A 17,283-nucleotide genomic window follows, 5' to 3' on the forward strand; every position below is an offset into this window, starting at 1 on the left:
ACAGATAGGCAAATAACCAGGTGAAGTAGTTAGAATCAGATGTTAATGAGTCCCCCACCCCATTCTTCCTACCGTGTTATGATGAACGGTGAGGTAATGAGGGCATGCGGCTGCTGCCGGGGCAATGCTGGAGATGCAGTTCTGACTGAGATCGCACCAAGTGCACCCGATGATGTCGACGTCCTCCCCGACGCACCCCATGCACGACGACCTCCTCGCGCAGTCGTCGTCCAGCTGGTACGAACCACTGCTCTCTCCCTGGTCGTGGGTGGGCATGGGTGTGATGGCTGGTCCGGCCGAGATGGCATGAGCGTCGGGATGATAAATGGATGAGAGCGTGACGTTCGAGTCGACGACGGGATTGTTCAGGCAAGATCCAGACAAGATTGAGAGGTGATCAAGCGCTATGTCTCCCTCGGGGCCGGCGCCTCGTGTTGCTCTTATGACGAGGACCATTGGAAGTCTTGGGTCGGCGAGCTCTTCCAATCCGATGTCAACGGCCACCGGAACCCAGCTCAAGCCCATGCCTCCTACGGCGTGGTACAGTTCTGCCGTGTGGACGGCGTCTCCAACCCTCTGGAGGACGTGGACAGACACTTTGGCCACGTGAGCGCCAAAGAGGAAGACGGCAAATCTGATTGGAGTAGACAAATTTCATGAAAGCGAAAATCCTACCAAACAAAAACGATTAGGTAAATGAATGAACTTACAATCAAACCAATGAAATGAGTAACCACGAAAATATGCAAAGTATATCGCAACGAAAATACAGGCATAATATACTGAGAGACTCACACATTCTTTTATGTCTTCAATAACGCAGCGCATTTCAAACACCGATACTCCAACGGGAATACTATTTCTTCGGTCTACGAGCAGAATTCAGGAAAGATAGAGAACATCTGTCTACAAAAAATAATTCCCCAAGGAATTATGAGACAAAACTTTGTTAACTTTAAAGGAATCACAAATTCGCAAATTACTATAGCTGGTTTTAATTATGAATTCTGTCACCCAACGAACATGCCTGGGTTCACAGCTAAGAAAGAATCCTCAGTGCAAATATAAAATGAAAAATGAAGCAAAAAGAAAAAAAACTGAGATTAATCTACTGTACACAGCACATCAGCCTCGCTCTATATTTTGATTATTCATTAGCATTATTTACCTTTGTTTTTTTGCTCTTTCTAGATATCAAAGTGATTCCTATGAACTCTAATACATAGATGGTTTTATTGATATTGTTAATAACAAGCTGGCATAGGGCTTTGTTTCCTTGTTCCATAGTTTTCTGAAACTGGTCTGTTATTTTTGTTATTTTCTTGTGGTCGACAAATTAATGCATAGCACATGTCGATCGTTACAAATTTACGAATTTTTTTATTACATTTATTCGGTAACTTACTTTCTCACAACGCCAGGTCTTCTTACTCTACACGGAGGACAATTATTCATATCATGATACTGTATTTATCCCGCTAGGACAAACACATCAACAAAAAACACAAAGTACAGTAATCCGTTTCAGTTTCATATAGTCTAATATTTGTTTCTTTGATGACAGCTTTTAAGTTCCGTTGTATTTCTTGCTTCACCAACTGCACTCCAAGAGCGCAATGCAAAATGAAGCACATGAATAGACAAGGTTTGTAAAAAGATACAAATGAGTTACTAATCATTTCAACTAAGAAAAGGCAACTTTACATCGAACTCAACTAAATTTGTGTATAACTTACATATAAAGGGAATTATGTATTCCAATTGCATCTGCCTATACCATGATGCGAAGTTATGCCCTTCGGGTTTGATGCAGAAATATGTGTGTATATATATATATATATATATATATATATATATATATATATATATATATATATATATATATATATATATATATATAAGTATATATAACTGTATATATATGTATATATGCACACATTTATATATAAACACATACATTTATATATATATATGTATATACACATAAATACATACATATATATTCACTATATACACAAATATACATACACATATTTATACACTATATATATATATATATATATATATATATATATATATATATATATATATATATATATATATATTTACAGTATATATATACATACAAACATACATACATATCTATATATATATATATATATATATATATATATATATATATATATATATATATATATATATATATATATATACACACACACAGGGTGTCCATAAAAAAGTCTCTTTACAATTTAAAAAATATATTACAAAAACCATTGATGAGATATCTTGATGAGATATCGTAATCAGATTTGTCCTACGTATTCAGCAGCTATCAAAGTTTTTAATCACACTGCATTTGTGTATTTCGGGTACCCTGTTGATGAAAGGGGTATTGTTAAATGAACCCCCAAAAAATGGCTACTCCTCAAGAAAAGGCACAATGTGTCATGGTTTGCTGAAACAAAATCAGATATGCAAACTCGGAAAAACTACAGAATAAGTATGGAAGAGATCCACCATCACATTGGTGGATTCGTGCATGATACAAGAAATTCATGGAGACAGGGACAGTGGTGGATAAAGGAAGGAGTGGACGACCAAGAACATCTGTGGAAAACATCAATCATGCAAGACAAGCCATTGATTGTTCTCCTACAAAGTCCTTCCATACTGCTGCCAGACACTTACAGTGACCACATTCAACAGTGCACAAAGTCCTACATAAAAAATTGCAATTGTATGCTTACAAAGAGCAACTTGTACAGGCACTCGAGTTTTCAGTTAACATGCCGGAACAAATTTCTGAGGATGAAATGTTCCTCAACTGAGTTTGTTTTGGCGATGAGGCAACCTTTCATGTTTCATGGAAACTGAACACACATAACGTGAGAATCTGGGGATCAGAACATCCCCATGTGACTAGGGAACTTGACTGAGATAGTCCAAAGGTGAATGGTGTGGGATCATATGCAATTGAACCATTGGTCCATTTTTCTTCAATGGGACATCAATTACTGCAGATATTTACCTTGAACTTTTGACTGAATATCTAGCACCACAACTAGATGACCTTCAACCAACCATCATTTTCCAGCAAGATGGTGCACCACCACATTGGGGACTGCATGTTTGTGGGTTCCTGAATCAAACATTTCCAGGAAGAGATGGCCCAATTCTCTGGCCACCTCATTCACCACATATCACTCCCCTTGACTTCTTTCTGTGAGGTTAAAGGTATCGTGTATCGAACAAAGATACGGGACATCATTGATCTCAAGCAAAAGATCACTGATGCCATTGCCACCATTGATGAGGCTATGCTACAGCGAACATGGCAAGAAATCGAGTACTGTCTTGCTGTGCTTCTTACAACTAATGGTGCCTAATGGTGTAATATATTTTTTAAACTGTAAAGAGACCTTATGGACAACCTGTATATATATAAAATAAAAAAATATATATATTATATATATATACAGTATATATATATATATATATATATATATATATATATATATATATATATATATATATATATATTTCAGAAAAATATGGCTGCTACAAGTTTTAAAGGACACATATATGCATTTCATAGCTTCAATGCTTTAAGATGTGATGAAAGAATTTATGGAGTCAGATGGAAGTAGGTCGAGAGACTCGAGGTAAAATCTTTGTGTTCAACAAATAGTTTGATTCCTCAGCAATGTTGCCGGTCAGGTGATCTCCGAAGTGTTATGTATATTCGTGAGTACGTGCGTTAATTTGATCTAGATTACGCCAAAATCTGCCCTAAAAAGTGAGTTTGATCGTTCATTAACGTGATAGAACTGCAGTTGTCTAGACGTAGCTTTGGAGAGGATCCAGGCTTTAAATTGGCAGATAAGGTAGAGTTTGAAATCTCTGTTTTTATGGGAGAAAATTGAACTTGTGATTTTTACTATGATTTTCTAATCATTATGAACTTTTGAACTGGTGTGGGAGATTTAATATGAATATTCATACATCTTTATATTATTATTTTGTCATGTTACGTTTGCCATATCTTGGCTATGCATTTTACACTTTCCATTATTGTGTTTTGCATTTCATATATTTTTGGGAGTTTTCTATCATGTTTAATTCTTCCGACAGATGTCTGTGGACAGATGTCGGTGGACAGTGTGGACTGGTTCGAATAACATGTGGTAGACTGTTTTTTGACATGACTAGTTGTTGATTTGGGGAGTATGTGTGAGTTTGGATATTTTCAGGCTATTAGCCATAGTGAGACTTCTTTAATCAGAAGTGTTTTGCAGTTCAGAGTTTAGTTATCTAACTCGATAATTCATTTATTATGCATTTTAATCTTTGCTTTGTTTTATTCGTTTCTTGTTGGGTTATTTGAATAATAAACCTATTTTTGTAGAAACTATTGCGTTTCTTTAAATGGTCCATTTAATTGATTTGGTGAGAATGAGTGAGATTCGGGTGGGTGAACTTGATGAGAGAAAACGATGAGAGAGAGAGAGACAGAGAGAGAGAGAGAGAGAGAGAGAGAGAGAGAGAGAGAGAGAGAAGAGAGAAAAATAGATGTAAGTGTTATCGTGAGAGAACGTTCAGACGCCTCCGTTTCATGAATAAAGATCGTTGGAGCACGTTACGTACACCTTCAAAAAGGTGTTAATTCTGTCCTCGTTACAGAATTAAATGTTGGCAGCCGTGTCTGAATGAAATGGTGGCAGCCGTGTCTGAATGAAATGGTGGCAGCCGTGTCTGAATGAAATGGCGGCAGCGGGTGTCTTTTGATTTTAAATGGTGGCAGCATGATTTTAGTGTCTTTAATGATGGCGAAAGAGGGAGATTGCTAATAGACTGATTGGTAACGTTGATGCCCAAGGCATAGGCGACTTCACCTAAGAGCTAAGGCGACGGGTCAGTGTGGAATGACTGAGTAGGTCGGGATTACGTGTGAAATACGGGGAACCTTTCTTCTTTTTTCCGTTTCTATTCGAGTACTGGGAGTGGGGAGTTGTGAAATAGATCTGGATGATCTCTAGAGCAATTTTGGGGTTAACAAAATACCCAAATAAGTGTGAATAGTGGCGATTGTGAGTTAATTACGCAAAGTGATGATTCAACTAGAAACGCGCTGGGTGTCTTTTTGCTTAGTCGTCGAGTAGGTGACGTCACAGGTTGCAAGTTGAGAGATAGGTACTTCGTTTTCTGTTTCAAAATTGGTAAGTACCCCATTCTCGTAAGTTGCGCAGAACGCCGTTTTCTATTCTTCTTTTAGAGGGGTAACTTGTGCCTTTCTCTAGTGTTCTTTTGGTTTCTCTTTTTATGTTGTTACGCTCAGGGCGTGTGATTACTCACAAAATGCCGGACGATGCAGCAAGCACATCCCAATCAATTGTGGTGCATAAAGTGACGAACATTTGTGGGGAATTACAAATTTTAAAGGGCTAGTGGATGGAAGCCAACCCAAAATATAGAAACTTTCATTGAGTCAGTGAACAATTATCTGAATTCCAAGAAAATTACGAATGGCGCTGAAGCTTTAACAGAGGCTAAATCATTTCTGGATTTAGATAAAGGAGATATTGGGAAACGAGCACGCAGTTTCGGGTTCAGAAGGTGTAAAACTTGGAATGAACTGCAGAAATTTCTACGAGCTACTTATGGCGGAGTTCAACGTGAATGCGCAGTTCGGAATTTGCGAGAGTTTCTCAAAATAAAGAAGGGCAATGATTCACTAGTCACATACAGTGCGAATTTATTTGATGCAGTAGTTGAGTTAAAGAAATCTATAACAGGTTCTCCATGGGTAACTGGAAATAATATCTCCTTAGATAATTTTGAAAGATTGTTACACTTTGCTTGCCTTTTAACGTCGGTCCCAGATGTAATTGTAGATAGTTTTGATAAGAGAATTGATCAGGATACAGACGAATCCTTTTTGTTTGCACAGATTAACAAAAATCTAGCAAAATGCCCGACACTGGACAGTAGTTTTGTACAGGAGGTGCAAGATGTCAGCTGCGGTTTCCAAACCACAGAATAATGATAGTCGCTCGCATTCGGGAAATGATGCAACAGTGAAGACATGTGCACGAGTAGAATCGAAGAAAATTCCAGAGAGATCAGTCACAACGATACGTTGTTTTAATTGTGATAAAATAGGCCATAGTAAATCAAATTGCAGAGTGAGATATTGTTCAGTTTGCAAATCTTCAGATCATGGATGGAGATTTTGCCCAGCCACAAAGAGTAGAGATTATTCAGGAAGTCCCGGGGAGGTTTTTCTAGATATGACAGGAGAATTCCACATGATGCAAGTTCTAGATACACAAAGGAACAGCAGAATTTTCACAAGATAAGTTCGAAAACGGACACAGGATAATGACTAATCAGGTCGTAGAGTCACTAGAACCTAGGCCGATTGTACGTGGATTCTCTAATGGCAATGAAATTTCATATTTTCATTGATTCTGGTAGCTCAGTTAACTTAGTAAATGCTGACCTTTTTCACTGAGGTTTCCAGAGTGCAAATTAGTCCCTTCTAGTGAGACAGTGTGTGATGTACAAGCGAGGAAACTGAATATTTTAGGTTCGTCATTTCTTACGCTTTATATCGGTGGAAAGACAATAGTAGAATCATTTTTGGTCATAGAAGGATTAGCCTTAGGTGAAATGGTTTTGCTAGGACACCCTTCTTGCATGCGACATAACATCAACATTCTTACGGGAGTTCAGGGATTACAATAGGTGAGTCAGGTTGTTTTGTTCCATATATACACAGGAAAAAACTTGTGAGAAACCTAAGACACAGTCTGAGACATGTGTAACACATTCATTAGAGAGTGAAGATATTTCGCAAAGATCTTTCAAAGGATTTTTGTTGGAAGATGTTGAATTGCAACCGCGAGTTCCTACATTAGTTAAAGTGTCGCTGAAAGAGAAAAAGTTTCCTTCTCAAGTGTGCGTTGTTGAGGGAACCGAGAAATTCAAAGACGTTGTGAGTACGGTGTCAGTGAATGAAATTTCAGTCGCAGGCGTGACTTCAGTAGAATTAGTTAGCTATCAAGACTCAGTAAAAAAAATATCACAAAGGGTACTTATGTAATTGATTTTGAAGAGTTTAATGAAGAGCATAAATTAGTGAGTTTTTGTGGAGACGGGAATATGTTTCCTAACGAGGAGCAACAGTTCGAAGTCAGGTTCTACATGAACACTTGGCTAAAGTTGATTATCCTGAATATTCAGATAAAGTAGAGAAAGTGTTGAAAGAATATCTAGATATCATTGCTTTGAAAGGAGATAAATTAGGAGTTACAGATGTTTTAGAACATTCAATCCGCCTAGAAAAGGGTACAAATCCCATATATATTCCAGCATATCGAATTCCTTTTAAGATCAGAGAAGAAGTAGAAAAAGAAGTTCAGAGGTGGGAGTCGGAAGGCATTATCAGACCGTCCAATTCTCCGTTTAATTTTCCTTTGCTTGCAGTTCCTAAGAAAGACGGTAGTATCAGAGTTTGTGTAGATTTTCGTAAATTGAATGAAAAAACATGCCCAGATAGATATCCGGTAGCTTGTTTGCCTGATTTGTTTGTTGAGATCGGTGGCAAGAATATATATTCATCTATAGATCTTATGCAAGGGTTTTTACAGGTTCCCTTTGTGAGAGTAGCCGTAAATATACAGCATTTTCGGTACCAAAGGGACATTACGAGTTTAATAGGATGCCTTTTGGATTACAAGGGTCCCCAATAACATTTACTAGACTGGTTAACACAGTACTTCATGGCTTGTTAGGAAAGTCGGTGTTTGTGTACATGGATGACATTCTCATATGCACAGATACAATTGAAGAACATCTAAAGGTGTTAAAAGAAGTCCTCAAGCGATTACGGTTCGCTGGGTTAAAGGTCAAATTGGCCAAATGTGAGTTTCTGAAGAGAAAAATTGTCTATTTAGGACATGTTATCTCTAAAGAGGAGTTAGAGTGAATGATGAGAAAGTTAAAGCCATTGTGAATTTTCCAGTTCCCAAAACCAGGAAACAGATTCGTTCGTTCCTAGGTATGTCGGGTTTCTTTCGCCGTTTTGTGCGGAATTTTTCTACAATAGCGTCTCCATTGACAGATTTGTTACGAGAAGACGTTAAGTTTGTTTGGGGTGATAGTCAACAATTAGCTTTTGAGAAGCTTAAGAACGCTTTGGTGAACCCACCAATTTTGAAGTTTCCAGATTTTAGTCAACCGTTCACCTTAGTGACTGACGCGAGTCAGGAAGGTATAGGTGCGTGTTTGATGCAGAAATTTGAAGGGAAATTACACCCAATTGCTTTTTATAGCAGAAAGTTCAAAACACGTGGTAGTAACGAAAGGCTGATGTCAGTTGTGGACAAGGAGGCTTTCGCAGTCGTCTCTAGCCTTGTTCATTTTAAGATGTTGTTGTTGGGAAATAAAGTTGAGATTTTTACAGATCATCAACCGTTGTTAGAGCTTTTAATAAGCCAAATTTGTCGCCCAAGAGAGCACGTTGGTTCCTAACATTGAGAGATTTTGATGCAAACCTCAAATACATTGAAGGTAAGCATAATGTAGTTGCAGATGCATTGAGCAGATATTTTCCGGTCGAGGATGAGGAAATACACACCGAATCCTGTGTGGGAGAAGAGAGTAAATGTTTGGTGTCTAATGTCTCTGATATTAGTAGTTCTGAGAGATCGCATGTAGAGGACATACACGTTCCTACAGTGCATACTTCGGGGAGAAATAGTGAGTCGGCAGTCTCTGGAGAGATTGTTATTCGTGATAGTGAGAGTAACGCAGTGTGTTATATTACGGGTGAAAATGTCACTTGGGACATAGGCTTGCTGGAACAAAAGCAAGATGAAGATAAATTGTTGTCAGATGCTAAGGCATTTCTTAATGGGAGTTTCACCGAAGAAAGGGTATAAGTTGCCTTTTTCTGGTCTAGAGTTGGAGAATAATTTATTGGTGAGGAAAGTTAAGTATAACTTGCGAAGTACTCGAAGCATGGGTGAGATTACACAAATCATCGTGCCAGAGAGTCTAGTACCACAAGTTCTAGACATTGTACATTGTAAATTTGGTTCTCCTCATTTGGGTGTAGACAAGACGTATGAAAACGTCAGGTCAAAGTTCTTTTGGAAAATATGTTTTCCGCAGTAGAAGCCTTTGTGAAGAAGTGTGCTATTTGCAATGCGAATAAGCCAGCGACGACAGTGTCGTGTCGTTTGGGTTCATATCCCATACCACATAGGCCGTTTCAGAGAGTGCATATGGATATTCTGGGTAACTTCTCAGAGTCCGCTTATGGTTATAGACATTTATTAGTAGTTGTTGATGAGTTGACTCGCTTTGTCGAGATTTTCCCACTGAAATACAAATCAGCTGAGGAAGTTGCTATAGCGTTTTTTAAGGGGATAATTTGTCGATATGGTGTTCCTGAATGTCTGATCACAGACAATGGTAGGGAGTTTATTAATAAGACTTTAGACGGTCTTGCTAATTTGTTGGGGATAAAGAAAGTATCTATAATCCCGTATAGACCTGAAGCAAATGGGTTGTGTGAGAGGGCGAATCGGAAAGTAATCGAAGCTTTGCATGACGGTGGGAGGTTCCGATACACATTGGGACAGATCTTTGGATGAAGTGCGATATAGTATCAATACTATGATGAATGACACAATTAAGATATCTCCAGCAGAAGCTTTGTATGGATACAAGTTGAAAGGACCTTTTGATTTGTTACCAGAGTGTGTTCAGGGTGATGTTACGGTCACTTCGTTGATAAATACAGCGAGAGAAAGATTTGCACGTATCAGTAAAGAACTTGAACTTAGTTCGCGTGCAATGGTAGAGAAAAGTAACGCGAAATCGAGGGGAGTAGTTTTTTCGATGGGTGATAGAGTGTTTGTTAAAGTGAATGTTCGGAATGATCTGAATTATAAGTTAAGTCCGAAGTTCCACGGACCTTTTGAGATTGTAGAGATCAAAAGAGGGAATAGATTTGTAGTTAAAGATGTAAACACTGGAGTGACGAAATTGACCCATATTTCGAAGTTAAAGAAAGTTGGGACGTAATGGAATGTTTGTATATATATGATATTTTTTTAAATTTTTTTGTCTCTTGTTCATTTTAGATGTTGAAGTTCTTAGTCATTTGTTTTCGAATGATTTTGGGAGTTGAGACATGGGCTAATTTCATACGAGATTTGACCCGTGTGTTAGTGGGTTGTTGTGTTATGATGTGTTTCATCATCTGACGCAATATGTGTGTTGTTTAGGATATTTTTTTTGGGGAGGTACTTAGTATATCGGACCGAACAAGTCTGATCTTTTTTTCGGAGTTGGGAGATCGTATTTGAGTGTTTGGATTTTTTTTCCAGTTTCTTTTTTTTTAAAATTAAGGGAGCTGTATTGTGAGTAATTGTAATTGTTATGATCATGGGAGCGATTGCCATTACGGCAATTGCTATTTTGTTGAGAGTTAGTCAGGTGTTGCGAAATATTTGCTAACCAGAGTAGAACTTTCATGTCTTTTACGAGATATGATACCTTTTAGTGTTTGGATAGAATTTTTTTTATGGGTGAGTTCCGTAGAGTTATTGTGCTTAATAGTGAGTTGACTGTGATTATTCTGAGATACAAACTTGGAATTAGTTCACATTGTGAGTGTTTACTTTTGCATTAGTGGTTTTGTTTGGTTCAGTAACATGAAACCTTTTTGTTATTAGACCTTTTTCGAGTGTTTTTGGGAGACTTAGTAGTGACATGGGATAGAGTAGAGACCATGTTCATTTTGGGAGATCAATATCAAGGTTCGGGAGTTGATTATAAGACGAGTTGTGCTTTAGTTAGAGAGAAGTGTGTGTGTGACAGTAGTATTTTCCAGTTGCGAGTTGTGTCTGTGGGTGGTTGTGAGTTATCATTGGTTCATAGACAGACTCCGACAGAATGTGACTTTAGACAGTTCCTGCGAGATTACCACATTGAGTCCACCAGTACTCTTCCTGCTGTGTTTTTGCAAGGAGTATGCAGTTACAATGATGTGCCAGAGCAACAAGTCGACGACATTCGTTCATCGAGGGTCCGAGCAGCTCGATTCATCCTGCAGAATCATGTCTACGGAATTTCTCGTACTTAGCCGTGCTGTATTCAACAGTTCCGAGAAGATAATTATCGTCATACGCATAACGAGCATTTGCAGTGGAGGTACCTACAACCAAGGTGCCAATGACGGTTCCACCGTTGGAAGACATTGACGATTCCGTGATGTTCCAGTATCAGGAATATATTATGCCGACAATTTTAATTGTCTTAATAGCTATTTTACTGATAATTCTTGTTGTGGGAGTAGTAAAGCTTATTCGTGTTTGTAAGATTACATGTAAAGGCTCTAAGAACTCAACCCCAGTGACTTTGGAAGTGCGTCATGAGAGCAGTCCTTAAAGCTGCAGTGCAGTAGACATTGCTAATTGAGCATAGCTCTATTTTGTTATGTTTTATACATATGCTTTTGTTTTAGTTTGCCGTTAAGGAGAGCGAGACGCTCTTATGTGGTGGTGTGAGCTCTATTTCAGAAAATATGGCTGCTACAAGTTTTAAAGGACACATATATGCATTTCATAGCTTCAATGCTTTAAGATGTGATGAAAGAATTTATGGAGTCAGATGGAAGTAGGTCGAGAGACTCGAGGTAAAATCTTTGTGTTCAACAAATAGTTTGATTCCTCAGCAATGTTGCCGGTCAGGTGATCTTCCGAAGTGTTATGTATATTCGTGAGTACGTGCGTTAATTTGATCTAGATTACGCCAAAATCTGCCCTAAAAGTGAGTTTGATCGTTCATTAACGTGATAGAACTGCAGTTGTCTAGACGTAGCTTTGGAGAGGATCCAGGCTTTAAATTGGCAGATAAGGTAGAGTTTGAAATCTCTGTTTTTATGGGAGAAAATTGAACTTGTGATTTTTACTATGATTTTCTAATCATTATGAACTTTTGAACTGGTGTGGGAGATTTAATATGAATATTCATACATCTTTTATATTATTATTTTGTCATGTTACGTTTGCCATATCTTGGCTATGCATTTTACACTTTCCATTATTGTGTTTTGCATTTCATATATTTTTGGGAGTTTTCTATCATGTTTAATTCTTCCGACAGATGTCTGTGGACAGATGTCGGTGGACAGTGTGGACTGGTTCGAATAACATGTGGTAGACTGTTTTTTGACATGACTAGTTGTTGATTTGGGAGTATGTGAGTTTGGATATTTTCAGGCTATTAGCCATAGTGAGACTTCTTTAATCAGAAGTGTTTTGCAGTTCAGAGTTTAGTTATCTAACTCGATAATTCATTTATTATGCATTTTAATCTTTGCTTTGTTTTATTCGTTTCTTGTTGGGTTATTTGAATAATAAACCTATTTTTGTAGAAACTATTGCGTTTCTTTAAATGGTCCATTTAATTGATTTGGTGAGAATGAGTGAGATTCGGGTGGGTGAACTTCGGAAAACGATGAGAGAGAGAGAGAGAGGCGATACACGGAGAGAGAGAGAGAGAGAGAGAGAGAGAGAGAGAGAGAGAGAGAGAGAGAGAGAGAGAGAGAGAGAAAGAGAGAGAAAATAGATGAAAAAATAGATTAAGTGTTATCGTGAGCGAACGTTCATACGCCTCCGTTTCATGAATAAAGATCGTTGAGCACGTTACGTACACCTTCAAAAGGTGTTAATTCTGTCCTCGTTACATATATATATATACTTAATACATACACACACACACACACACACACACACACACACACATATATATATATATATATATATATATATATATATATATATATATATGTATATATATATATAAAGGGTGTCCATTAAATACATTACAAAAGCAAATTAATAGACAAATATGTGAAAATTATTAGAAAATGAGGAGTAGATATTGAAGTGTTTTGCCCGATGTAATACATCTATTGTAAAAAGCGCAGCAAGACGGTACTCGATCTCTTGCCATGTTTGCTGTAGCATAGCCTCATCAATGGTGGCAATGGCATCAGTGATCGTTTGCCTGAGATCAGTAATGTCCCATATCTTTGTTCGATACATGATATCTTTAACATAACCTCATAGAAAGAAGTCAAGAGGAGTGATATCTAGTGAATGAGATGGCCAGGAATTGGGCCATCCCTTCTAATCCACCCGCCTGGAAATGTTTCATTTAGGAACCCACGAACATGCAGTCCCCAATGTGGTGGTGCACCATCTGGCTGGAAAATGATGGTTGGCTGAAGGTCATCTAGTTATGGTGCCACAAATTCAGTCAAAAGGTCAAGGTAAACATTTGCAGTAATTGATGTCTCATTGAAGAAAAATGGACCAATGGTTCAACTGCACATGATCCAACACCACACATTCACCTTTGGACTATCTCGGTCAAGTTCCCTAGTCACATGGGGATGTTCTGATCCCCATATTCTCACGTCGTGTGTGTTCATTTTTCCCTGAAACATGAAAGGTTGCCTCATCGCTAAAACAATTGTATATATAAAATATGCAAAGCTCTCAGGAAAAATTACACAAAAGGCACAAGTCCCTGTCAGCTTTTTTTCTTGTTTAAACATCTCCAAGAGAAGTGATACATGGTGGTAGATATAGAACCTCGATAATTTGTGGAAATGAAAAAGAAATCATATCATTATAAAATATGTATAAGATATGCACAGAATTATAGTGCAATTTTCATTCATGCTTAGTTAACGGTAATCAAGCTATCAGTTGGACATCATTCATTTTATTAATATATTGGAAAGAAAATGTTATGGAATTCAGTTTTATAGAAGAGAGCTTTGTTTAGAATATGATTATCAGTTTGGGAATGTATAATCCTGACCCCTTTATTTCCAAAGAAATATAGGAAATATATAGATTTGAAGAAGTTTAGTTAGCCTGGTCCTAATGACAACGAAACGACATGCCTGTCTGACAGACAGTGAACAGGGGTGAGTCCAGCTGTATGTAAAATCGCGGTTTGTTTACAGTGCTCTCACCCTCGGTCAAAGATGAGGAGAGGATTCTTCCTCTTCTTTAAGCTATCAAAATTTTCAAATGGCTGTAACTTAATATAGATAATGTCAGTTTCTTCCAGTCTATATAATCTATTTGAAGATGTCAAATAAGGCAAAACCTGTTTTTTTTTTATTCTCCTGTGGCACTTTGCATTTAAACAGCGAATTCCTGTGATTTCAGCCTCTATTAATATATATGATTACTTAATATCTCTTAATATCGTATTCATTTATACTTGGGAATAACTTACGCCTAAGGGAAATTACAATTGGTAGGTGGATTTTCCTGGCCGGGCCAGATGCACTTATCAATTAAAATACATCTTGGGTATAAGATATTAATAAGCATAAGTGTGTTCGTTTTTTGTCTTTAAGTGAGATATACATATGTATGTATGTATGTATGTATGTATGTATGTATATATACTGTATATACATATGTATGTATATTTACATACATACATACACAAACATATATCTATCTATCTACCTATCTATCTATCCTATCTATATATATATAATATATATATATATATATATATATATATATATATATATATATATATATATATATATGGATATATATTATATATATATATATATATAATCTATTCAAACATTGAATATATATATATATATATATATATATATATATATATATATATATATATATATATATATATATATATATATATATATATATATATATGAGTTCCGATCAAAATCCCGAAGCTTAAAATCCCGAATGTAAAAATCCCTAAACTTAAAATCCCGAATGAATTAAAATCCTGAATTATCAAAATCCCGAATCTTAAAATCCCGAATTATCATAATCCCAGTAAATTATCCATCTGTCTTAACCATCTCTCTCTCCCTCTCTTGCACGAGCTTGGGGCAATTACCATTTTAGGCTTCTTGTAACGATGTCTTTTAGTTTAGTCTGTTCCTGTGTTATCATAAAGTCACTTCTCCATTGTGGTCTACAAAATACTAAAAGCGTAAAGCCCATAACAACAATGGAAGAGATCTGTGAAATTGTTCCTTCGCAAAAAGGTTTTAATAAGTTAAATGCACATGGCTATTTGATGGTGAAAGAGAAAAGTTTAAACAATAGATACTACTGGTGTTGTGAAAGTAGGAAACTGCTTAATTGCAAAGGACGAGCAATAACCATATTTTCAAATGGACAACATATTCTTAAAAAAACTGTAGACCACAACCATTCACCCAATGCAAGTGCAGCCAACGTTTCGAAGATCATAGGTGAAGTAAAAAACCAAGCTAAAAACACAAAAGATGCCCCATGTCAGATTATACAATCGTGTACAACCACTGCTAACCCGGAAATTGTTCCATGTTTGCCATCAAAAAATGCACTTCGTCAAAAGATTAAAAGAATTCGGCAAGCTCATCATCTTCCAGAACCAAAGACTATTATTGATATAGAAGTTCCTCTGGTGCTGCAAAAAACATTAAATGCTGAATTGTTTTTAGTGAAGGATTCGACTCTAGAAGGAGAGAGACTTCTAATGTTTACCACTAAAGCTAGTGTAGAGAAACTAGCACATGCTTCAATGTGGATCATGGACGGAACCTTCAAAACTATCCCCACAATTTTTTATCAACTTTACACAATTCATGCCCCTGTTTGCTCAGATACCTCTAGAACATATCCGCTAGTATATATTCTAATGACAGGAAAAAGTGAGTCACTTTATAAACGGTTATTTGAAGATTTGGTAGACTTTGCAGACGAGAATGGATTGTGTTTAAACCCTCGAAACATATTGACAGATCAAGAGTTAAGTGTAATCAAAGCCACAAAAAGTGAATTTGAAGCGGTTACCAATAAAGTTTGTTTTTTCCACTTTGGCCAGTGCATTTGGCGCAGACTTCAGTCAAGTGGATTGGCTATACGATATGGTAACGACGAAAATTTCAGTCTAAAACTACGTCATTTGTTTGCATTAGCATTCCTTCCATCTGCTGAAATACCAGGAGCTTTCGATGAACTGAAACTGCATCTGCCTGATGAAGCTCATGAAGTTGTCGATTGGTTTGAAACTAATTATGTGCATGGCAGAATAAGAAAATATCTGCGCAACGGTGTAGCTGTTCGATCGCCTCCATTGTTTCCACCAAATTTGTGGTCTCTGTATGAATGCTTCCAAAGTGGATTTCCTCGTACCCAGAACAATGTCGAAGCATGGCACAGGCGATGGGAAAATTTAGTAGGCAATGTGCATGTCGGTGTTTATCGCATAATTGGTGAGTTTCAAAAAGAGCAGCAGCACGTAATGAATGAATGTGAACGCATTCTGCGAGGCGAGTCTTGTCCAAAATGAAAAAAATGTGTTATCCGTCGTGAAGAAAGGATACAAAATATAGTTAACGATCGTGAAAACCGACCAGATCTTATGAACTATCTTCGGGCTCTTGCTCATAATCTTTCATTTTAAAATATTTCCATATTCTAGTTTTAAATGTTTTAATGTATTCTCAATTATTCAAATACTGTTTTGTAAAGGTGTTGAAAAAAAGGTATTTCTTCTTTTTCTTTTTTGTTTTAAGTTTCCCCACAAAGTTAATCCTTTAATGATGTCGGACAAATCCCTGGTTTCCTTGCATATGGGACAATTACTGGTAATTTCAGACAAACGAATATATGAAAAGAGAGAGAGAGAGAGAGCTGGCAATGGCCTAAACAAAAAAAAAAAAAATAAAATAAAGCCATATTCAGTAAAATACTGAACAAGAAGATAGAACGAATAACAAATACTAAGTAAAATTTGAACAGGGTGTGTAAGGGGTATGAATTGAAATTATAAAATATACTGTAAATCACCTAATTAGATAGGGAATTACACAAAAAAGAGAGAGAAAAAAAAGCGAGAAAAGAAAAGAGAGAAAAAAACTTAAGGAATAGAGAGAATGGCTATAGTTTTCAGGATTCTGATCTTTCGGGAATCTAAATTTCAGGATTCTGATAATTCAGGATTTTAAGTTTCAGGATTTTGACATTCAGGATTTTAAGATTCGGGATTATGACCAAACTCATATATATATCATATATATATATATATATATATAGATCTTTATATAATAGGCATATATATATATATATTTCTGACTCACTCAGGATCAGGATTCTGATAATTCAGGATTTTAAGTTTATTTTGACATTCCAGGATTTTAAGATT

At 36.7% G+C, this 17,283-nt stretch overlaps 1 protein-coding gene across 1 annotated transcript in view; it reads right to left on the bottom strand.

The window, feature by feature from the left end:
• Positions 1-17,283, bottom strand: part of LOC136829608 (uncharacterized) — a 576,969-nt gene that overhangs the window by 73,121 nt on the left and 486,565 nt on the right. Inside the window, 1 exon segment of the mRNA XM_067088454.1 lies at positions 73-634. Within this exon segment, the coding sequence (XP_066944555.1) occupies positions 73-634 (562 nt within the window).

This window comes from Macrobrachium rosenbergii, chromosome 44, assembly GCF_040412425.1.
Source record: "Macrobrachium rosenbergii isolate ZJJX-2024 chromosome 44, ASM4041242v1, whole genome shotgun sequence".
Lineage (NCBI taxonomy): Eukaryota > Metazoa > Arthropoda > Malacostraca > Decapoda > Palaemonidae > Macrobrachium > Macrobrachium rosenbergii.